The sequence below is a fragment of the Leptonychotes weddellii genome, chromosome 9 (assembly GCF_054177405.1).
Source record: "Leptonychotes weddellii isolate Sample4059 chromosome 9, ASM5417740v2, whole genome shotgun sequence".
Taxonomy (NCBI): Eukaryota; Metazoa; Chordata; class Mammalia; order Carnivora; family Phocidae; genus Leptonychotes; species Leptonychotes weddellii.
This window is the reverse complement of record NC_138377.1, coordinates 9,616,428-9,638,574: the sequence shown is the minus strand read 5'-3', so window position 1 is coordinate 9,638,574 and position 22,147 is coordinate 9,616,428. Positions and strand designations below refer to the sequence as shown.

Here is a 22,147-nt window from a genome sequence, read left to right as displayed (position 1 = left end):
GGTTAAGTGTCCTCTCATTTTAAAGACGATGGAAATGGGATCACACAGTCAGAAAACAGACTAATGGGAACTCGAACCCAGGTCTCTGGGCTCCATGGGGTGGGGGTCAAGCACAGCCAGGAACAACCTGGATCCCAATAATGGACCCCAATGACCCTGGAAATGTCCTGTACAGAGTCAGTTTCCCAATCCCATGCCACCCTGCCTGGAGGTGCGGGGGTCTGCTGTCAGAGGTCAGGGTCAGTGCCACACTCCGGAGCCTTCAGAAGCCCTGCCACGAGGAGGTGGCTGGACAGTTGCCATCGGCCCCCCTGCTGCAGGATGTCAGGCCCCCCAATAAATACCAGAGCAGCCCACGTTCCCGCAGCCCCTGACACTTGGCTCCAAAGCGCTGGGCAGAGGCAGCAGACGAAAGGCAGGCATTCACAGGGTTCCACCCCTCCTGGGCCCCAATCACCTGGAAATAAAATCTAGGGAGGATTGGTGGCAGAGGGATCCCAGCTGGGGATTAACCATTGGACGCCTTTAACTGTGTACCTTTTAAAACAATTTCCGGACCACTGAAAACATTACCCAAGTAACAAATACATTTTTTAAAGCCCAACAGAGACATGAGCCTTGGTAAGCACACGACTCGGCCCATGGGCTCGCTCTCTGGCTTTAAGTGAGGAAGCCCACTGGCTCTGAACTCACGTTGCCTGGATTCAAGGCACCTGCGTGAACCAGCCCTCCCTCCCCGGGCTGCAACCCCCCGGGCCCCACTGCACGAAATAAGTGAGAAGTCAGGGAAGTGACCCTTCCCTCCCCCTCCCCGCCACCTACCCACACCTTACCCCCTGCCTCCCCCTGCCTTCCACTACTGCATTAATTCCAGCCAGACCCCTCACCACCACCACCACCCCCCCAGGCCATGGCCCCAGGCTCCTTCCAGAAGACCCAGCTCTCCACCCTCTGGCCCAGCCTTATGTAATCATCCCCCATGTGCCCTCCTGTGGGATCTTCTGCCATGGCCTCTAACTGGGGCACACCCCCTCTCCCACACAGAAGCCCCTCAATGCCCTCCAAACCAACGCCCCGTGAACAGCTCACGGGCTCTCTTTAGGTCTGGCCCTGCCGCCCTCTCCAACCTGGCCACTTGCCAACTCCTTCAGGGCCAAGGCCCCAGTGCTTCCAAACCACTCCCAGTCAACAGACCCCCTTGCCCAGCTTCTGGGTCCTTCCCATCTGTGCTCCCTGCCTGCAATGACATTCAAGTCCCTCACTCCCCACCCGCACCTGGCCCAGCGTATCCTGTATCAAGAGGCATCAACCTCCCTACAAGGCCTTCCTCACCCTCTGCCCACCCCCACTTTAGCTGTCCCCTCCTGTGTCCTCTCAGGCCCCCAGCACAGAACAGACAAGCCCCAGAGCGCCCCGGGGCTCGCCCATGAGCTCAGGGACAGTCCCCACGGCAGCCCCCACCCAGATGCCCAGCACCCATCCTCCAGCTCTTGCCATCCTTCCATCTCTTTCTCAGTCTTTCCCTTTCTGCTTGATGCTCTCCACCCAACCTCCTTTCCCGGATGGCTTGCCCGGAAGCAGAGCAAACATGTATACGAGGCACTCCAACATCCCAAACAAGCAACATTCTGGAGAAACCCGGAGCAAAGGCCTGCTGCCGGCCCTGCGCTCTTCTGCAAGCTGGGGAACCTCCTTTCCGTCCTCGCCCGCCTGAGAAACAGCAGCTGCTCCAGAGACGGGCTTTCATCATGTCTGAATTCTCAAGGAATCTGGAAGGAGGACGGCCCATCTCTGCTGGGTAGCTGTACCTCCCACACTTCGGCTTGCTCCTTTGCATTCTAAAATACAACTCCAGCCCCTTCTCCTACAGCCGGTCCTCTCCTTCTCCTCCTGCGCTCTGCAAACACCTGGTGGAAAGCCCCAGGACGTGTGAGGCAGAGGGAAGGATGCAAAACACCACTTCCTGAGGCTGGAGGTGGCAGGACAACAGAATGTGCTGTTCTCACCTGATCTCCTTCCATCAAATTCAGGGCTGCCCTAGCAAGCGGCGGTGGGGTCCAGGGACAGAGAACCTCCCAGGCTTCCCTCTCAAGCCCTCCCCACAGAGCAGGTCAGAGCGGGGAAAACGCTCCCCAGGTGACACCGTCCTGCAGGGCTGATGCGAGCTTCCTGCTCGGCCCTCAGCAGAGCCCAAGGCCACAGATGACCCAAGTGGCCAAGACATGTTTGCTCCCAACAAAGGCCCCCTGGGTGGAGGGACAGTGGTAGCTATACCATGGCTGGCACTTGGTCCTTTCTAGCACCTCTGTGTTGCAGGAGCAGAAGCAGAATGGCCTGGGGAGCAGGCGAAGCCCTGGTCGGGACTGTGGGCTTGAACCTGCCTCTTGGCCTGGCTCTGTCAGGACGAGGCTTATAGCCACCAGCCAGGCTCACCCTGCCTCCTTGGGGAAGCCTTCCTGACTGAACAATCTCTTCCAGACTGCCGACAGCGGAAGGCGCCGGGCTTTGGTCCCTGTGAGTCCCCCACACCTGGGGCCTGGCACTCAGCAGGCCCCCAGGAAAGATCTGCTTGCTGAGTGCTGCTGCAGAGAGAGCCAGGTCTTCCCAACCTGCTGGCCACCAGGGGCCTCCTCAATGGCCAAGCAAGGCCTGAGATGGTGGGTCAGGGGCCTGTGCGCCCAGCATCCTCCCTACAATAACACCAAGGAAGAAACTGAGGCAAAGGGCTACCTGCGACCATCAGTCACCACAGGCAGCCCCTCAGGACGAAGGGGATGGGGGGCACCTTGTCCCACAGCACGCTCCGCTCTCCCCTCGTCTTCCTGCCTGAGCTCCAACATTAAACAGAAGGCACGACTTCCACTCCTCCCGGCCTCCTGGACTCGGGGCTTCCCAGACTACATGAGCAGGGAGAACAGCAGGTTCTCCGTATCAGAGCATCACCTGGCCTCACAGAGCCCGGTTAGGGGAGGCCGGTCGGCCTGCAGACAGGCCCAGCACCTCAGTGGATGCACAGGCCGGGAGTCTGAGTGGCCCAGCCCAGGGGGGGGGCCTTTGGATGGCCTGGGAGCCAGGCCACTGCCCCCTCCAAGACGGTACCTGCTTCAGAGCCCAGTTCTGAGAAGTCAGTGGGGTAATGTTCAAAGCAGTGGCCTTCACACGAAAGCCCCCAGAATAAATGTTTAAAACTATGTATCTATTTGTACATTTGCAAGCTGACATCTAAAATTTCTCATGGTTAAGTTTAAATACTTGTAGAGGATGTAATTTCCAACATATTATAAATATTAACATTTCAAAATAAAACTGTTACTGTTTCTCTTTTAAATGGATCCAATGGAATCTAAATACCATCACGATTTGAGATCCACCATCATCCATCCTAAAATTACAGAATCCGGTTCTTCCTAAACACTTGGAAATTTAGAAAAGTTCCTTTTGCATCCTCAAATTCCAATTTCCAAACCACATCCCTCAGTGTATTTCATGTGTAAAGGCCTTTTACTGATTAGTATTAACACTACAAGGCAAAAAAAAGTAAGTATATAAATGCTTTAATTTTTTTAATTTCATGTGACCATAAAGCTCTGTCAGAAATTTTCTTCTGGACTGAATTATTATTACAGTTACTATTAGTACATAATTGATCCCTATGACAGAAACATTACAAACTGTACAAGGAATAAACATAAAACATTAAACCTTATTAGAAACACATCTCAGGGGCGCCTCGGTGGCTCAGATGGTTAGGCATCTGCCTTCGGCTCAGGTCATGATCCCAGCGTCCTGGGATCGAGTCCCGCATCGGGCTCCCTGCTCCTTGGGAGCCTGCTTCTCCCTCTGCCTCTCTCTCTGTCTCTCATGAATAAATAAATAAAATCTTTAAAAAAAAAAAAAAAAAGAAAAAAAAAGAAACACATCTCAGTAGACAGACGAACAGGAATTTTTAAGAAGTATTTCATGTATCCACAGATGAAGACAGAGCTTATTGTCAATTGTATTTTTCAATTCTTATAGACCCAAGTGCTGAAACCACTTCCTCAAACAAATAAAAAGATGGAAAAAGATTTACATAGCAAATTCTCTGAGTTCCTTTAAAATGACATGCCAAGAGTTACAGTAATCGTTATCCAAAATCATTTTTAATGTTCTATCAGCTGACAACTGAATCAGGTCCTTTTGCAATGTTGCTGCAAGAAAAGAACTGGAGAAACCTTACCTGCCCCGAGATCACAGTGACCAGCCGCAAGGCCTCGGCAGGTTTGATGCCCCAGGGTCACGTCTGCTGTGAACAATGTAAAGAACAAGCCTCCTGTGTGCCAGGCATGGCGCCAACTGCTTTACCCAAATTAACTCAATTAGGCCTCACGTGATCCCAGGGGACAGGCACAACTATTATCCCCATTTTACAGATGGGGAGACTGAGGCCCCGGGTGGTTAGGCAACTGGCCCGAGGTCACACAGCCAGGAAGGTGAGCCCAGGTGGTCCTGCCCGTCACTGCTCTGTGGAGACGGGAGGAGGACCGCTGTGGAAAGGATGCCAGGAAGGAGGGTTTACAAGCTCCTTCCCGAGCACGTGTGCCGCGGGAACGAGCACGTGAAGGAGTTGCGGAGCTGCAAGATTTGCTTTCTGAAATGTGCTCCCACCCTCCCTTGGAGAGCTTACCCACAGATGCTTCTCGCAAGCACACGGCGTTGGTGCCTGGCACACCACCGTCCCCAGTAGAAGTTAACACTCACGTTATTACGACCACCATTCACTAGCAGCAGCAGAACTAACGCCGCCGACCGCGGTCCCGACGCAAGGACACCGCACGATCTTACCAGCATTTTACCCTCTTGGTTCCTGACCCTGGGCCCCAATATCCTTTTTTTAAATAGTAGCCAGAGCCAAGGGGCGCCTGGTTGAGTGAGTCTTGGCTTAGGCTCAGGTCATGATCTCAGGGTCCTGAGATCGAACCCCGCCCTGGACGCTGTGCTCAGCAGGGGGTCTGCTTGAAGATTCTCTCCCTCTGCCCCTCCCCCCGCTCACTCTCTCGTGAGCTCTGTCTCTCCGCCTCTCTAAAATAAATAAATAAATCTTAAAAAAAAAAAATATAGTAGCCAAAGCCCAGGTGATAAGAGGCCTGGAAACATTTAGTAAATTGAACACTGAGTAAAACTAACGTGCGAAAGAGCCCCGGTTAGCAGAAAAACCATGGGCTCTGGAGACACACTGACCCACAATCAAACCCCGAGGCTGCCACTTACCAGCCAAGTTCCCCAAGGGCCATCCTGAGCCTCCGTTTCCTCATCTCTAAAACACTACTCCTGTCACCAGCTGGCTGCACAAAAAGGGACAATACCAATAGGGCAATGGACCCAAGAAAACAAGAAAGACCGGCATTGGCTGATGGCACGCTCACTCCCCCCTTCCTGCCCCCCGTCGGTCACCGACACCTCGCGTGTGGCAAGCACCCATCCCCGGCATCCAGCGGCCCACAGGGGGCTGGCTGATTCTGAAAAACCAGCCAAGGGTCTCGGCTTCCAAATTTTGCAAAGAGTCCTTCTCTGCATCTTGAAATTCCAAGTTCTCCAAACACTGGGGGGACGCCAGGAGGAGGTGCAGAAAGAGGCGTCGCGGTGGGTTTTATTTTTAGGTACTGGTGTGGAAAGCGTCCAGTTTGGCTTCTCTCTGGTCCCCAGCCACCAGTTCCTCCCCAAAGTCATTACCAAAGTGAACAGCAGACACATCAAGGAAGATTTTGCAACTCTTCTTCTGCCTGGTAAATTCTAGAACAATGGCTCCAAGCCTCCCGTTCCACCCTGGACTAAGTGGATTAAAGGTTTTAGTCTAAATCTTCCCAGGAAGCCATGTAAAGCAAACCCACTGCCCCCCAGGTTGCCCTCACATCCTGAAACTCCAGGGCCCTCTCCCCGCCCCTCCCCTCCCACCTGCGGCAGGGGTAGGAGCATCCCACAGTATGAGTCTGGGGTCTTCCAGGACAGGAATCAGGTATTGGGGGAAGGGCACATTTCTTCCCCTTTTAAGTAATGTGTTTGCTGGTGAGCACACGAGTTCACTTCCTCTAAAAACTGCTCCCCACGGAAATTTCTGTGCGATCCCTGACAAGCGCTGTAGCTAACCTCAGGGAAGGCTTAGAATCCTCCCGGCAGCCACTACCAATCAATCAGAAATGGTCCCGAAAGCACGTCTTAGCCATTCCTGAATTCTGACTTCTCCCTTTTAATGTCTAAGAAATTTAGGTCCACAGGAAAACTCAGTGCAGATCACGCAACTCTGCAGAGCCAAAATGAGCCTGGATGAAAAATCGACAGTCGATGAGGGGCTTCCAGAAACTACCTCCTCCCCGGAAACCAACCTCAGCCTCCAGGTCACAAGTTCAACCCGCTACAAGGAGGGAGACCAGAGGAAGAATTCATTCAGCAGCCCTCCACCAAGGCTTCCAGACAGGAAACCCAGTTCCACCCCAGCAACACTCCCCACGGCTGCTGTCAAAGCGTGTACATCTATTTTGGGGCAATAGAGCCCACCCCAGGCCCTGGGAGGGCTTCTCTCTCCATCCATCCTTCCTTCTCCAGCCAATGAGCACCTGACCCAAGTCTGCCCCAGGGTGAGGCAGCACGGGGATCAGGAGCGCCCCCTGCACTGACTCTCCAGAAGCCAGGTGCCCATAGGGGAGATCAGATGTGGCCGGACTGACAGCAGGGAGGGGACGCACCTGACCTAGGAGTCCTGGGGAGAAGGGCGGGGGGAAAGGGTCGTCTTGGAGATGATACCACTTACAAGCATGGTCCGACAAAGGAGAGGGCTTACCCCCAGAGGGCCGAGCAGCCAAGGCAGGGGCCCGGGGGGCTCGTGCTTCCCTGGCAGAGATGGAGGGCAGACACAGACAAACCATGGGGGGCAATAGGACCCCAGATGCCTGGCTGGGGGGCCAGGATCCCCCACCCTGCCTACCCCCACCCCCAGCCAGAGCCCCAGCTCTCCCCCACGGATGAAGAAACTGCAACTCCACAAACCCCGGAGACCACCAACCACAACCCACGCCCTGCCAGGGCAGAGATCACGGAGACTCCACAGGGGGAGAAGTTAAACATGAGAAGTGAGTGAAGGCGCTCAAGAGCCCAGACTCTTGGGGGAGAGGAGGAAAGGGGAGCCCTAAAAGGCCCACCCACACGAAAAACGGCGAGGGTGTGGTCTGTACTCACCTGCACCACTTCTATCCCTCGCTTCCTGTGGAGAGAAACAGAGAAAACACAGGTTACTCAAGCAGTCAGGAAGCATCCTTCCAGAACACTCACTGCAGCCAGCTGAAGGCATGGGAGAGCCTGCGGCTGCATCCCTCAAGCACAGTCCCCACAACAGCCCCATTAGCAGAGGGAAGGTTTGTGAACTCCTAGTCAGTCCTCAAGGCCACCTCTTGGCAGAGAGAGAGAGTCGTTTCCCAGAGGAACTTGGCTGTCGTTCTACAAAGACCCCAAGTTTGCTGGTTTTCCTCACAGCCAGCTGTCTCCCTCTCCAATCTCAGGGGCAGCCCTTCCTGAACACAGCTCCACCAAGGATGCTCCCCTCCACCACATTTACCACCAATGGTCTGACCTTCCCTCCTTGACTCCACCACCTCCCATGGCTCCCCATTTTCTCTGCTATCTGGTCTAACACCTTGGCCTGGCCTCCCAGGTCTGCCTCAATCCATCCACTCTCCCATGTTGCAGGAGGCCCCTGCTCGGCTCAGTTAGTGCAATCCTGGCCATCTCTAGCCCCCACTGACGCCCTATGCGTCCTCTGAGGCTGGTTCAACCACCACAGGCCTCACCAATATTGCTGTCAGCCTGCCTCCTCCACCTCTCACCCACAATCCCATGGCCACTGTTCTCCCACACGCACGCCCTAACTCACCCCACCCCACTACACACAGGGTCAGTGTCTCCGAGGAATGCCCAAAGGCCCCCTGCAACTCACCCACCTTTACCTCCCCCACCCCAAGCATCTGGGCACACGGGCTGTGTCACTTCTCCAAGCCTTGGTCCACACTTTCCATCCCAGCCTTTTGGATGTGGCTCAGACAGAAGCTCTCCTAGGAAGCCTCCCCCGACCCACAACACCCTCGCCCCACCCACCTACCCAGAGCCAAAATACTCCCAAGAACCTGGGACCACCACCATCCCGGCCCTTCGTTCCAGAGTCCTGCTGGACTGTCTCCTGGGGCAGGATGCTGGGGCAGGCACAGGGGTCTGTGTGGAATGCTGATGGCATGCCCATGGCCATGCCCGTGTGCGTTTTCCTGGGAAGAAAGGCCAGGGCCCCCCCACAGGTGCTCAGAGGAGGCTGTGACCAGGCAAGGCTGGAAATGAGAGCAGGGACTACGGCAGGTTCGAAGGCTGTGTGTACTGCGTGCCTACTTACGGCGGCCGCCTGGCATACAGACACCCCCTAAACGCAAATACATAAACACTCAGCTCAGGGTCCTGTGCCCAGCCTGGCCCAGCACTCAGGGGCACACCAAATGCAACAGACATCGCTCAGGCCCTGGAGGGGCTCACGGTCTAGGGGAGGAGGTGGGCACAAAGCCCCCTGGGCACCATCACCATCCCCTCACACAACACAGCGGAGGTGACGCCTGCCAATCCTACATTTGTTGGTTAGCTCATCCAAGCGTTTCCCGACACCTCCTGAGAGCCGGCACCCAGCGGAAGCTCGAAAGGAAGCCGCTACAAGAGACAGCAAGACAGACCAGTTCGCACTGTGGGATACGCTGAGCCAGCCTTCCCCTCAACCCCCAACACCTCAACACAGCCCCAGGCCCCGAGGAACCCAATCTGAAAACCACAGCGGCTGATGCTTTCAGGGGTCCCCACCATCACTCAGCTTCTCCACAGCTCCAGAACAGTTCCAGAATGATGGCCAATACCCATTGGCTTCCCTGACGTCATGAGGGGAGAGACTGGGCACAGAGCACAGCCCTGGGCCACCAGCACCCACAGCAGGGATACCTCAGAGCCTCGGCCCCACTCCCAGATTGTCCTGCTCCACCTGAGCACTGGTGACAGTGACCGGCCCATGGCTACTTGACTCGTGACTGGGACTAACCAGGTTGGGTTCAGAGGGACTCCTCACTTTGCCCCTGGCCCTGCTCCAGGACAGAAATCTTGAACAGCTGAGGGAACAGCTCCTTGGGAAGTCCCCAAGGACAAGACTTGGGGCCGCACCACAGGAAGGACAGACGGCACTGAAGGGGACAGCAGGCGCGTATGGACGTGACCCGCACCAGGCGGACAGGGCCTCCACTGGGCTGTCGCCAGGCCCTGGGTTGTCCCTTTGAGTTAATCCTCACGGCATCCCGATTATTCCGGCGTGTGGCTCTCATCTCCTTCCGAGGCCGACTGCGGTCACTTCCAATCCGCCCACATCTGACACCGTCCCAGTCAGCTTGCCCTCCCCCAGTCCTAAAAAACAAACAGGACTCCAACTTTGAAAACACAAGAGACCCGTAACATAAAAGAAACAACAACAACAAGTTCATCTTGAGAACAGGCAGGCTGAAAATCTTAAGTGGGACTGAGCTCCCAGGAGCCAGACCAGCTCCTCTGTAGCTCAGAGCTCCAAGAACAGGATCCATCTAGACTCTGGCAGAAAAGAGGGGGGCTCCCCTTTCAGCCCACATCAGGCCACACGGGAGACACCCCCTCAGCCAGGGCAGCTAAGGTGCACTGGGTGCTCTCGCCCGCTGATGCCTTCCTCAGCCCCAGGAGGGAGGGGCAGTGATGACCCGTTACTTGGATGAGAAAGCAGAGGCTGGGCAGCCTCAGGAAGTGTGGGCTGCCCCACGGCCCGGTCTGCAGGGGAGGCACAGAAGACGGCCAGCCTGGTCTCTGCGCCGCAGGGCCTCGGTGTAAGGGGGGAGCGAGGAGGGGGGCAGGCAGGAAGTCACAGGCCCCATAGTGGAGGGACCCCACGCGCACCACTGCAGCCCACTCTGCAAAGGAGAATGTAAACCTGCCGGGGCTTCATTCCTTCCTCTGAAACTCCTGTGGGACCAACAGACCAACAACCCTCACTTCCCAAGCAGCAGGCTCCTGAAATTCCCCAAGTCCGGAAATTGGTTTCTGACACCAAAGGGGAGGAGGGAGGAGAAGATAAGCCAGAGAACTCACTGTCAAGGGATTACCAGTCTTCCTGAAAATGCCCGCACCCCCACCCCGCCCCACAGACGTCCTCACATGGGCGGTGTTTCAGGTTGTTCACTGCGACAGTGGAAGACCGAAAGACCACCAGAGGGGCCATTAACAAGCCACACGTGGTCCAAGAAATACTAGGCGGTAAGTAAAAAGAATGAGGAAGCCCTCCATGCGCCCAGAAGGCTTTGTCTATGTGAAAATGCAAGGTGCAAAGCTCTGTGTGCTGAGTTAAGAACGGCCTGGGTTAAGAACAACATCCAGCACAAGAACGTGGGCTCGCACACACACAGAATGAATCTGAAAGTACAAGAAAGAATGAAAGAATATGGTGTAGGGTGGCCTCTGGTCAAGGGCAAGGGTAGCTGGAGGGAGGAGTGAGAAGACTTCCGTTTCACTGTACATTCTCATGCTGGAGCGCTGTGCCCGGTGCACCCAGCAACATATTCTCAAACACTAGGAACATTTTTTTTTTTTAATTATCTTTTAAATAACAGGTAAAACTCCAGCTGCCACCATGCCCAGGGCTTGGCATAAAGTAAATGCCTGATAAAGGCATGAATCAATCAATCAATCAATAACGTGAAGTAGGGGCGCCTGGGTGGCTCAGTCAGTTAAGCATCTGCCTTCGGCTCAGGTCATGATCCCGGGGTCCTGGGATTGAGCCCCGCATCGGGCTCCCTGCTTAGCGGGAAGGCTGCTTCTCCCTCTCCTTGCCGTTCCCCCTGCTTGTGCTTCCGCGCTCTCTCTCTGTCAAATAAATAAATAAAATCTTTAAAACTATATATATTTTTTTAAAAATAACATGAAGTAGAAGAGTTCAGGATTTATCTAGAAAAGCTTCCAAGTCCTGCTCATAGAGGAGCTGAAACCAGGCCCACTCTGGGAGCATGAGACTGCCCTACAGGGAGCGTTCAGGCCCGATTCTAAGCACACCTAACTATTCAAGTATCTGGCAAACAGACCGGGAGGGCATGCACCGCCTGTCAGCTGTGGCCGCAGCAGGAAAGACATGGGTGGCTTTTTTCCTTGACATTTCCTTGTATTTTCTAGTTTTCTACAATAAGCATAGATATTACGCCCCAAATGATAGAAAAAGTAACAATAAAAGTTAAAGTGAAATAATTAAAGAAGTTTACTTCAACCCTACACCTGGAGAAAACTTGTACAGGCTCTAAAACTGTTGCTTTCTTGATAAATACTGATTAATAAGTTTTGGACAGAGAACCACCCCCGCGGCTTATAATTATAAACCTGTTTTTCCGAAAGCTGGATCGCTGTAAAGGGAAGATCTATTTTGTAAAAGGACTCCTCCTCGCCAGAAGTCCAAGGAATTTAAAATGCTCATTTCGAAGCAAACTATCCTTTCAGGGCGGGAGGGGGAGCAGTCAGAGAAGGCTTCAGGGAGGAGGCGGCGTCGGCCATTTCAATGAAGGGGAACTACTGACAGACACTCGGGAGGAGAGGTTAAAGAGGAACAACATGAGGAGTGCTCCCTTCCCAAAAGGTGCCTGCGGGTGTGGGAGCATAAGCTCCATGGAGGGGGTTGCGCAGGGGCAATGAGAAGGGGCCAGAAGATGCAGGCAGGCCGGAGAGGCCTGGAATGTCACAGGGCAGCCTGGCCTTTACCCTGTGGGCCAGCGGATCCCAAATACCAGGGTGGACGACTAAGAATCCCCACTGGAGCTTGTCAAAAACCCCAATTCAAGGCCTGGTCCTGCAGACTCTGATTCAGGACGTCTGGGGGCAGAGCCTGGGAGGCATGCGGGGCTCTGCCAAGCCCCCGGGTGTTGTTCTGGAGCAGCCAGGCATGGGAGCAAGGAGCAGCTTGTGCTTGAGGAGCAGCAGGACCAGACGGGGGTGGGAGGGCTCATCCAGGGGCAGCCCTTCCAGGTCTTGGGACAGGAGTCAAGGACACAGGAGAACTAGAACAGCTGAGCTGCTCCCAGGCCAGCTCCAGCAGAGGACAGAAGATGGCTAACCCTTCCATTTTATCACCCGTGGTCGTACCAGGAGGGGATCAGAAACTGAGAACTGAGCTGAGCAGACAGTTCAGGGCTAGGAAAATACAATCGAGCGAGACATGTGAAAGTGGAAGAGGCAGGTGTGTCCCTAAGAGGAGACCCTGGAACCAGACCCAACCGTACCTCATGCCTCGGTTTCCCCATCTGTCAAGTGAGGAGAATCCTGGAACCCACCCCACAGGGCTGCTGGGGCCCACACTGGGAATGTGGGCTTCTGTTGCTTTGCTCTGTCCTGCCTTCCTGCCTTCCAGAACTGCCCCTCCTTGATCCCACATGATGCTGATGGGCATGCAAACAACTGAGGGGCTGCACCCTCTCCAGGGGCGACACGTGGCCTTGCCCCCCGCAGGATCCAGGACAGGTCCTGGGGGACTGTCCACAGCACAGAGAGCATGTGGCCAGGAGCGTCAGCGCTCCGTGGCCTGTCTGTGGCCAGACTTACAAGGAAGAGGCCGCAGCAGGAGAAAAAGCCGGCACTCTGTTGCTGGAGCTCAAGCCCTCCATCCGGCCGGCCTGGAGCCTGTCCTCTCCGGACCTGCAGTCGCAGGTATTTGCTGAAGCCACTTTACACGGGAGTTTCTGTCACCGACCACTGTCATGCTGATGACAGCAGGTGCTCAGTAAGTGACAGCGGCCACCACTTCCTGAAGATGACCGGCGTGGGAGGAGAGGAGACGACAAAGGAGTCCAATGAAGAGGATCAAAAGCAGGAGGAGTAGAAGGTCCATGAAGCCAGGGAGGCAGAGCACCCCGAGGAAGATGCGTCCACGAGCCCACACCAAAAGGAGGCCACTGTGTGTGGCATCAGGAGGGCCGACACGGGACACTTAGGGAGAACGACCCCCAACAAGAAGCGGGCCTGCCTCACCGCAGAGCAGGGCCCTGTGGAAACCTGCAGCAGGCCCGGGCCCGGGTCTCGGCTTCCACATCTGTTGAATGGGTGTGACCCTTCTGGCCCAACAGGACCTTCCGGGGCAGGTGTCAGACCTGAGGCCTGCAGACAAGTCAAGCAAGGGAGAGAGGGTGACGCTGAGACACAGAGGTCCCTTCTGACCATCGAGGAGAGAAAAGTCCGGTGGCAGCTACAGAGAGAGCAGAGTGGCAATGAAATAATTAAGCTTGTCCAGAAAAGGGGGCCCTTGGGTTCATCAAGAACTGCTTTCTTGCAATCTGCAAGGCCACGGTCAAGTGCCTCCTGCCCAGTCACAGCAGAGGCTGGCCACAGGGGGCAAGCCGCCACTGAAAGCGGGCCTACAGGATAACACAGCTACAGAGGGAGGCCGGGCCTCCTTGGAGCCATTTCACAGCAGAGGGAATCAACCCGGAAACGCAGGCTCCCTCCCACCAAGAGGGGAGGAGAAAGAACCTGCACCTGCACCCAGAGCTGAAAACCACTTAGAGACGGGAAGTGTGTAATTATGCAAGTGGAAAGCCAGGCACGCGCTTGTCCAAGCCCGGTCTGGTAACTGCCAGATTTCAGGAGCCCCGAATAATAAGGCCCTTTAGCACCCACGAGGCCTGCAGGCAACCTCCCCACCTCTGGCCTCCTGCCCCTCCCCGCCCTGCAGAGGGTAGGCCCTTCGGAGGGCCTCCCGAGGACTCGGGGTTCCCTGAAGACACAGCTTGGCCTCCTCCCTCACCCAGGTATGCAGACGGACAGACTCCCCACTGCCTCGACTGCCACCCCAACGTCACCACCTAACTCACACTCGAGGTCAGCTCCCTAGGAACCCTCCTTGGCTCCCAACTTCCTCAGAGCCCCCGAGCGCCAGCACCGAGCATGGACAGAGAGGCTGCCTGGCTCCGTGTCGCTGCCCCCACCCTACTCGGCAAAGAGCACTGTGGTAGACAGCATTAACAGTGGCCCCTGATCCTGGCAGCTCTGCCGGGCACTCCCCTGCCCCGCCCGCCTCCCCCAGCCCAGGTTCAGCAGGGCCCCACGGCTTACTTTGGCCAATGAAATGTGCACAGAGTGACCCAGGTCATTTCCAAGTTCAAGTTCTCAACTTCCACCCCCAGCTCTGCAGCCAGTCCTCCGGGACATCAGCCACCACCATGGGAGCAGGAGGACACAGATGGCCCCCCAAAGCTGGGCCAGACCCACTCCTGAAAAGAAATCTGGCGGGGTGGCCACAAAGCCAGGCCGGGAACCAGAAGGACACCGTTCAGAGGCCCTTCAGCTCATGGTAGTTCTCAAAGGGGGCACTTTTTGCTTCCAGGGAACAGTTAGCAACACCTGCAGACATTTTTGACTGCCACCTGAGGGGAAGTGCTCCTGGCGTCCCGAAGGTAGAGGCCCTACAATGCACAGCCCCCTAAAACAAAGGACTCTCTGGCCTAAACTGTCCACGCCACCAAGGCTGAGAAACGCCAGGGTGTGGAGACCAGCGCTGAGCCACCGGACTATGAACAAGCTATAAATAAATGTGTTGCTGCAAACCTCCTGGGGTTGTTTGTTTTTGCAGCCTATCCTGCCTGATAAACGCCCCTCGAAGAAACATGGCTGGTGGCCTCTGTCTACATCCCCAAATTCTAAGCACAACCCCTGGACCACGGCATGTGGGGGTGCAGCATAAAGGTGTTGGGGGAAAGGTGGAGCCAGTCCCTCCTCTCATGAAACCCTCCCAGGAGGGACCCCATTTTCTAAAAACACCTGGGCCTGTCCTACCTCTGTGCCTTTGCACAAACTCTTCCCTCTCTGCCTGCCATGTCCTTCCTCCCCTGGCAAACTCCTGCTCAACCATCAGGAACTGCTCGATCATCAGAACAGCTCGAACATCATACTAGCTGAAGGCTGTTGCCCTGCCCCTTCCCCAGAGCAAAAAGGATGGCTCTGAGACCGAAGACTGCCCTGTGCCGGGTTTTGGACCCTGGGCCCCTGAGGCCAGGGGCTGGGATGTCAGCGCCCCGTGCCCACCGCAGACCCTGCACCTGGCAGGTAATCTGCAGGCTCTTCCTGAATGAACGCCCCAGCCTCCCAGTGCCAGGGCTCCCACCCTGAGCCATCCCTGCCTGTCTGCTTCTTCTGCAGCCTGCTTCACCTACCGATGGTTTCACAACTTGGATTTCCCTCTTACTCACAATGCCAGAAACCGAAGTGGCCCAATATAAAGGCAACATACGAACAGAATTTTAAAGGCAGTACAAACATTTGAACTGTTTGGACAGCTCCAGGAAAGAACCAGATAAACTGGAAGCTGCCATATGACCATATGTCTTTTTTTGGGGGGGAGGGCCTTTTCCCTGATTGGAAAGTCACCAACTCTCATCACTGAAGACCTTCCCCCAGACCAGGTGCCCCAGCTGGAGGAGGTGGGCAGGCCGCAGGTTCCTCACAGGGCAGACGCAGAAGCCTGAGTCAGCATGTTCCTTCAGACCCAGAACAAGCCCACCGGATCCCTGGAAGCAGCTTTCCCTTGTGAACCCAGGAGGTGGGTGAGGGGCAGGGCTAGTGACTCACCTCCCCAGCACCTCCTGGAACAAAGCAGAGACGCCAGGGCCGCCAGGGGCCAAGGCACCTTTAAAACCCCCACACCTCAACTTTCAGGGTAGGGAAACTGAGGCAGAGGTGGGCTGGAGATTACCCAAGGGAGTGTTCTGCTGCATCCAAAGTGTCACCACTTCAGACTGGAAATCACCCCAACTTTTCATCTGAAAACAAATATTGAGATTCCCTCAATGTCACTTGATACGTTCCCCCTTTTTGATATAAAAATTCTCTGAAATTCCTTATAAGTCTTTTACTAACCCCTTGCAGGTGCTATAATTTTTCTTTCTCCTAATAGGGGTGGGCCTTAAACTGCAGGGGCTGGGGCGGGGGGGGAATGTTATTAGACCCCCAGGGGCTGCAGGAAGGGCTGGTTCCAGCAAATCCATCCAGTTGTCAGCCTGGCCTGCCTCAGGGCTAATGACTCTTCACAGCAGTTTCTCATTCCTAAGAAAGCAAAGTCAGTTTAACATCAACCTAACGAACAAAGTAATAAGCTACATCAGGAGGAGAGAGGCATTCCGCGCTGACATTTTCCTCCTTGGGAGCCACTGGGGGAGGGAGAAGCCTGCCCAAGGAGGTCGGAATGTCTTTAGCACCTATCCTCCAGGGACCACACACCCTTAAAATAACCACATAAACATGTGTCCTGAGGCTGCATCTGGGAAGGCGACACTCTTAAAGGCTGTGTTCCAGTGGAGCTTAAACATCTCTACCCACCCAGATCCTGCTGCTAACACTCCCTTGCAATTGAAAGCTCCCTTCCGGCCGGATTCCAAGACCATGAGAAGGGTTCTTTGAGCCCCTGCAGTTTGGGGGAGGGAATAGTCTCTGCCCTGTTGCTGGGCCGCCCACCACCGGAGCGCAAAGCTCCCCATATGATTGTCGTCAGACATTTGCTGGGCTTTCTCTTTTCAGCTCTGGGCTAGCCTGGGAGCAGAGGGGTCCCCCAAGCCACAAGCCCTGCCTAGAGACGTTGGTGGCCACAGGGCCCCCTGAATATGCCCTTTGGAATCCTGAGGGTCCTCAGGGGCTGAGCTCTGGCCTCCTCCTTGGTGACTATGGAGGCTCCTAACGAACCTCTGGACAAATCCTAATCTGCCCCTGGCCCACATGTGGACACTTTAAGGGGGTGCCCGAGAAGCGGTAAGAGCCTTAGTGTTCGGGTAGACAGAATAATGCCCTCCGCCCCCTGCCAGGTGTGCTCAGGACCTGTGAGTACGCTACCTCACCTGGAGGAGGGGCTTTGCAGATGTGCTTAAGGTTAAGGGTCTGGAGGGAGGAGAGCATCCTGGATCACTTGGGTGGGTCCAGTGTAATCACACTGGTCCTTAGAAGAGGGAGACAGGAGGGTCAGAAGGAGATGTGACAATGAAGCAGAGGTCAAAGTCATGTGGCCCCAACAAGCCAAGGGATGCAGGCGCCCTCAGCAGCTGGGCAAGGCAAAGGCACGCTTTCTCCCAACAGCCTCCAGAAGGAAAACTCAGCCCTGCTGATGCATTTTAGATTCCTGACCTCCAGAGCTGTAGGAGAAGACATTTGTGTTGGGTGCAGCGGCTGAGTCTGCAGTCATTTGTTACAAGAGCAATAGGAAATGAATATAGTGTTCATACATGCTGCCTCTCCTCCGGGCTGGTCTCCGGGAGGGACTGGGTCATGATCAGAGCCAGGCATCAACTTCCTACCCTTCATCGGTGGATAAGGCCGTTACCTGACTGACCTCTTGGACTTGGAACACTGCTGCCATCCTGTAAATAGCCCCGGGGTTGGGGAAATTTTTGAATAAGTGCTTCGGGGTTTAAGTTTTCTGAGTTTGGGGGTGGGGGGAACCTCACCTTTCCTTTGATGTGGTAGAGAGGCCCGGGGAATCCCTGCACCCAGAAGCCCTGGCTTTGACAGCCTCCCTCCTGGTCACCCTCAGGGCTCAGCTCAAACAGCAATCTTTAGTAACTTTCCCACCACCCTCCCCACCCGCCACCCCCCAGGATCCAAAGGGCATAACCAAACACCTACACAGGGATCCCTGATGGGGAGAGGCGTCCTAGGTCTGGCCGGTGGAGACCTACGGCCCCAGACCTAGAAGCCTTGGGTCTAAGCTGGGGGGAAGGAGGGGTAAATATTCCTGACCCTTGGGTCCACCTTAAGGGCCATGAGAGATGCCCAGACCAGCCAGGCCTTCCCACTGTTCACTCCAAGGCCACCTGGCTCCACTGAAGGCCAAGTCCCTCAGACTCTGCCAAGTGACTCTGAGCAGCAACAGACACTCCCCAAAGAGAGGCATTTGGAGCCTGAGCCCAGCACGAGGCACACCGAAGCCCACAGGGGCCTGCTGGGCCCCCATTTACAGGTCCGGGGGTGCTAAGTCCCAGATGCACTGAGCACCCAACTCCAGAAATGGGCAGTGCCTTCATCTGGTGCTGCTGGGACCCTTAAATTTAGGGAAGATTCCAAAGCCCTGGCACAACCCAAACAAATGATTGGCAACATCAGTCATTCCTGGGCCCCCTCACTCCCCACTTGGGCCTGTTCTCCCTGAGCCACGGAGAGAAGGTAAGGGAGGAGATGGGGGCCCGAGGGGGTGTCATTTCAAAGACTGCATTAGGGGGTATGACGGTCCTGCTTCTTCAAGTGAGGAAATTCACAGAGAAACTCGTCTAAATAGAAGCTGGACAGAGCAAGACAAATCCTGCACGGTGTCACCTACGTGGGAAATCTAAAAAAAAAAGTCAAGCTCATAGGAACAGAGAGTAAAACGGTGGTTGCCAGGGGCTGGGGGGCAGGAGGAAAGGGGGGAGGCTGGCAAAAGGGACAAACTTTCAGTCACAAGATCAGTAAGGTCCGAGGATCTAACGTGTAACACGGTGACCACAGCTGACGAGGCTGTGTCGTATGACCGGAGTCTGCCTCTTCCCACCAACACCAACAAAAACAGGTAAATACGTGAGGTAACGGATGTGTTCATTAACAACAGTGTGACAATCACTTCACAGATCACACATATATCAAATCATCACATCGTCACACTCTCAGTACAATTTTATTTTTCAGTTATACCTCAATAAAATTGGAAAAACTATACATGTATTTATAAAAAAAAAAGAAACTTGCCCCAAAACTCAAACCAAGTAAGCCACAGTGGAACCATAAAGTCACATCTGTCGGCAATGACCATGCTCGTCCCGTGGCCTGGGGGGCGGTGGGGGGGGGGTCCAGCGGGTCTGGGGGTGAGGCTTCTGGGATTTCTGGAGAAGCAACTGTGCTGGACACAGCTGCCACTCTGCCCCCACCGAGCCAACTGCCCCAACCCTGGGCTGATGCCCCTCCTCCACACTTGACCCCGAGGCGGCCGGGGGAGGCCTGCGGGTGAAAGAGCCAGAAGGCATTTCTAGGGGCCCTGCCGTCCCAAGACCATGTGCAGTGGGGACTGGCCACGCCACAGGTCACCTGTTTCTCCCTTCTCCACAGGGCTGACAGCTCCTTTGACTACAGCGTCACTTGGAATCCGTACTTTCCAAGCAGAAGGGCCACGGAAGCAGAGTCCAGCTCGGTCACAGGGGGAGCTGCGGGCTCCCCACGGCAGGCAGCTGGTGACTGGCCCATGACCGCAGAGGCCAAACACCCGCCATCAGGGTGCGGAGACTGGTATGTGGGAAGGTGGGGGGGGGCTAATGTCCTAGGAAGGTTCCGAATCCGCCAACAAGAGAGAGCAGTTGGCCAGGTCACTGGAGTCCAGGAAATCAAAGGCGCTTCGAAAACACAGGCCAGCCCGGCCTCGGAGGGCCCAGGGCCTGCTGCCAGTGACAGGCACACGCCCCGACCTCCTTCTTTGCTTGGGCTCCTGCCCTCCCGGGCTCTGCAGCTGCAAGCCATGGCAACGGGCCCCAAGCATCTCGAGAAATCCCTCAGACACCCCCACACAAGGTGTCACAGCAGCCCCAACCTAAAGCCAAGAAGTGGAATGCCAAAAAGAGGAGGCCCTGATTCCTCAGAAGGGAGAAGCTTGAGTGCAGGCCAAGGGCAGCCGCCTCACCCTGAGAGACATCCAATCCACTTCCCTGACCAGATGTTTTTCTGCTGGACAGCTCTCCAGGAATGACCCTCATTGCCAGGATAAGAACTCAAGACAGAGAGGAATGAACCCAGTTAGCAGGGGGCAGACAGAAGGGGCTTATTTTATTTTATTTTAATGTTGCCAGGGGTTTTCTTAAACTAAATTCCTCCTGATGACTTGCTTTCGCACAAACTGCCTTTCTGTCCAAAGGATTCTTTTTATTCATTCACTTGTTTCATGCATACTTCCTGAGCACCTACTATGTGCCCCATACAGTTTCACTACTGGGGACACAACAGTAATGACAGTAGAAAGGATGCCTGTCCCGAAGGAACTTCGAGCAGAAAGGAGAGCGTGAACATGCAAACCACTGAAATAAATATAACAACATGTGACATGCTCTGAAACAAACATTCAAGGGCCTGAGGCAGGGAAGGTAAGTCAGTGCTGAGATCTAAAGGCCAAGAGGCCAGTGGTGTGATGGGGGTGGGATGAGCCTGCCAGGAAGCAGGAACCGCATCATGTGCAAAGGTCTTGAGGTAGGTAAGAGTTTCGAGCAGCTGAAGAACTGAGAAAAGATCACAGTGCGGGGAGAGAGAGGCAGGAGGCATGTCTTGGGGCCCTGAAGGGCTGTTCTTATGCCATTTGGTGACCTGGACCAAGAAATTCTCTTTTTGCTTAAACTCATCTGAACTGGGTCTTCTGTCACTCGCACCCACAAGAATCCTGGCTTCCACAACGTCCAAACCACGGCATCATACTCCATCACCTTCTGCACCCACCTGTGCCTCAAACTTGACGGCAAGCACCACCACCCACCCTGCAGCTCCAGCCCAGCATCACCCCCACCTCCCCTCTCTCTCATCCCCCAACAGTCGCCACAGAAAGCTTTCACTGGGGCCTCTCGGCAGCCAAGGGCTGGGGGTCCCTCTCCCAGGGAGGTGGCCCACCGCATGCTGGAAGGAGAGGCAGGAAGAGAAAAGCAGACGGCCTCTCGGCTGTGGGAAAAAAAGAACCCCCAATAACACTGGCTGCCTGATTGCATATAATTATGAAGGAAAATGCTCTTTCAAATTAGCTTCCCAAATGCGGATATAATTTCAAGTGTCCCTTGCAGTGTGATTACAGCATCAGCCAGACAAATGTTTTATCGTCAGCTCAGATCATTCAGGCCCCTGCAGGCAAAAACTACGGAAGCCAACAAAGGCGCCAGCGCAGAGCCAGCCAGCTCCCAGAGCAGCGTGCGTCCAGCTGCCCGGTGCTTCCAGTGCCCGCCCAGGAAGCCCGGCACAGGACCAGCCTGGCCCCTCCACCTCCAGCACGGGGCCCGGCCCAGGAAGGCAGGAAGGCACTTCCCTCTCCTCTTTCTTTCTGCATCTTCAGGGTCTGGGACATTCGGACCCAAGTCCTGAGAGCCGCCCACGAATCATAACCAGGACAGCTTCACTTGCTGTAAGCCTCCTATGGCCAAGCGCGGCACTCTGTGCCTCAGTTTCCCCATCTGTAACTGGGCGGGACGGTGGTAACTTATGACATGAGGAGTGAATGACACCTGGCACACAGTGGGCCGCCAGTCAAAGTCACCACAACCCTTCACCTCCTCCTCCCCATTTAACCCTCAGAAGAGCACGGACGGTTCCGAGCGTGTGGACCGGAAGCTCGGAAAGCCACAGACTCTGGCCTCCATTTCTCCCCTCTCCCACCAGGGGGTGCCCCCTGATAACTCGGGGGCCTCTACTGTAAGAGGTCCCCCCATTTTACACACAAAGGAACCAAGGCCAGGACAGAGGGACTTGGGGTCGTGGTAAAGTCAGGAGGAGGTCAACTGTCACCAGGCACTCGTGGACGAGCCCAGCACTAGCAGATACGGGGCGCCACTCACCAGCGTCCCTAATCTGCACCAGCACCCAAGAAGAGAAAGGGCCATCACAGCCCCATTCCAAAGATGAGAAAACCGAGGTTTGGGGAAGTTTGGACAGGTTCAGGGTCTCCAACAAGGGCACGGGAGAGCCATGGTGTTCCATCCGGGCCTCCTTTCTGGCAGGCAGAAAACCGGCCACCCTGAGCGCCCACGAGCACACGGCCACCAGGGCTGGTCGGTGTGTGAGAACGGTGAGGGGCGACCAAAGCAGGCCAAACCCATGCCCGGGGAGCAAGAAAGCCAGACTGGGAGCCAGACCCGAGCCCTGAAAGTGACTGCCCCTAGGGGACATCTGGCAATGCCTGGAGACACTGCTGGTTGTCACAACTGGGGGAGGAATGGCACCCTAAGGGTGGAGGCCAGGGTGCTGCTGAATATCCTACAATGGCCAGGACAGCCCCTAACAAGAGAGAAGGATCCAGCCCCAATATGCAAACAGCCCCCAGATGAGGAGCCCTGAGCTACAGTCCTCTGTGAACAAGCAT

General features: G+C 55.4%; 1 protein-coding gene across 2 annotated transcripts in view; it reads right to left on the bottom strand.

Annotated features, from left to right (window-relative positions):
• The window catches only part of ITPK1 (inositol-tetrakisphosphate 1-kinase), a 165,570-nt gene that overhangs the window by 118,411 nt on the left and 25,012 nt on the right, over positions 1-22,147 (bottom strand). The window contains exon 3 of one of the 2 annotated variants that reach the window (XM_081830026.1): positions 7,213-7,237. The exons of the other annotated variant lie outside the window; for it this stretch is intronic. Within the exon in view, the coding sequence (XP_081686152.1) occupies positions 7,213-7,237 (25 nt within the window). The remainder of the gene's footprint in view (positions 1-7,212; positions 7,238-22,147) is intronic. 2 annotated transcript variants of the gene reach the window in all.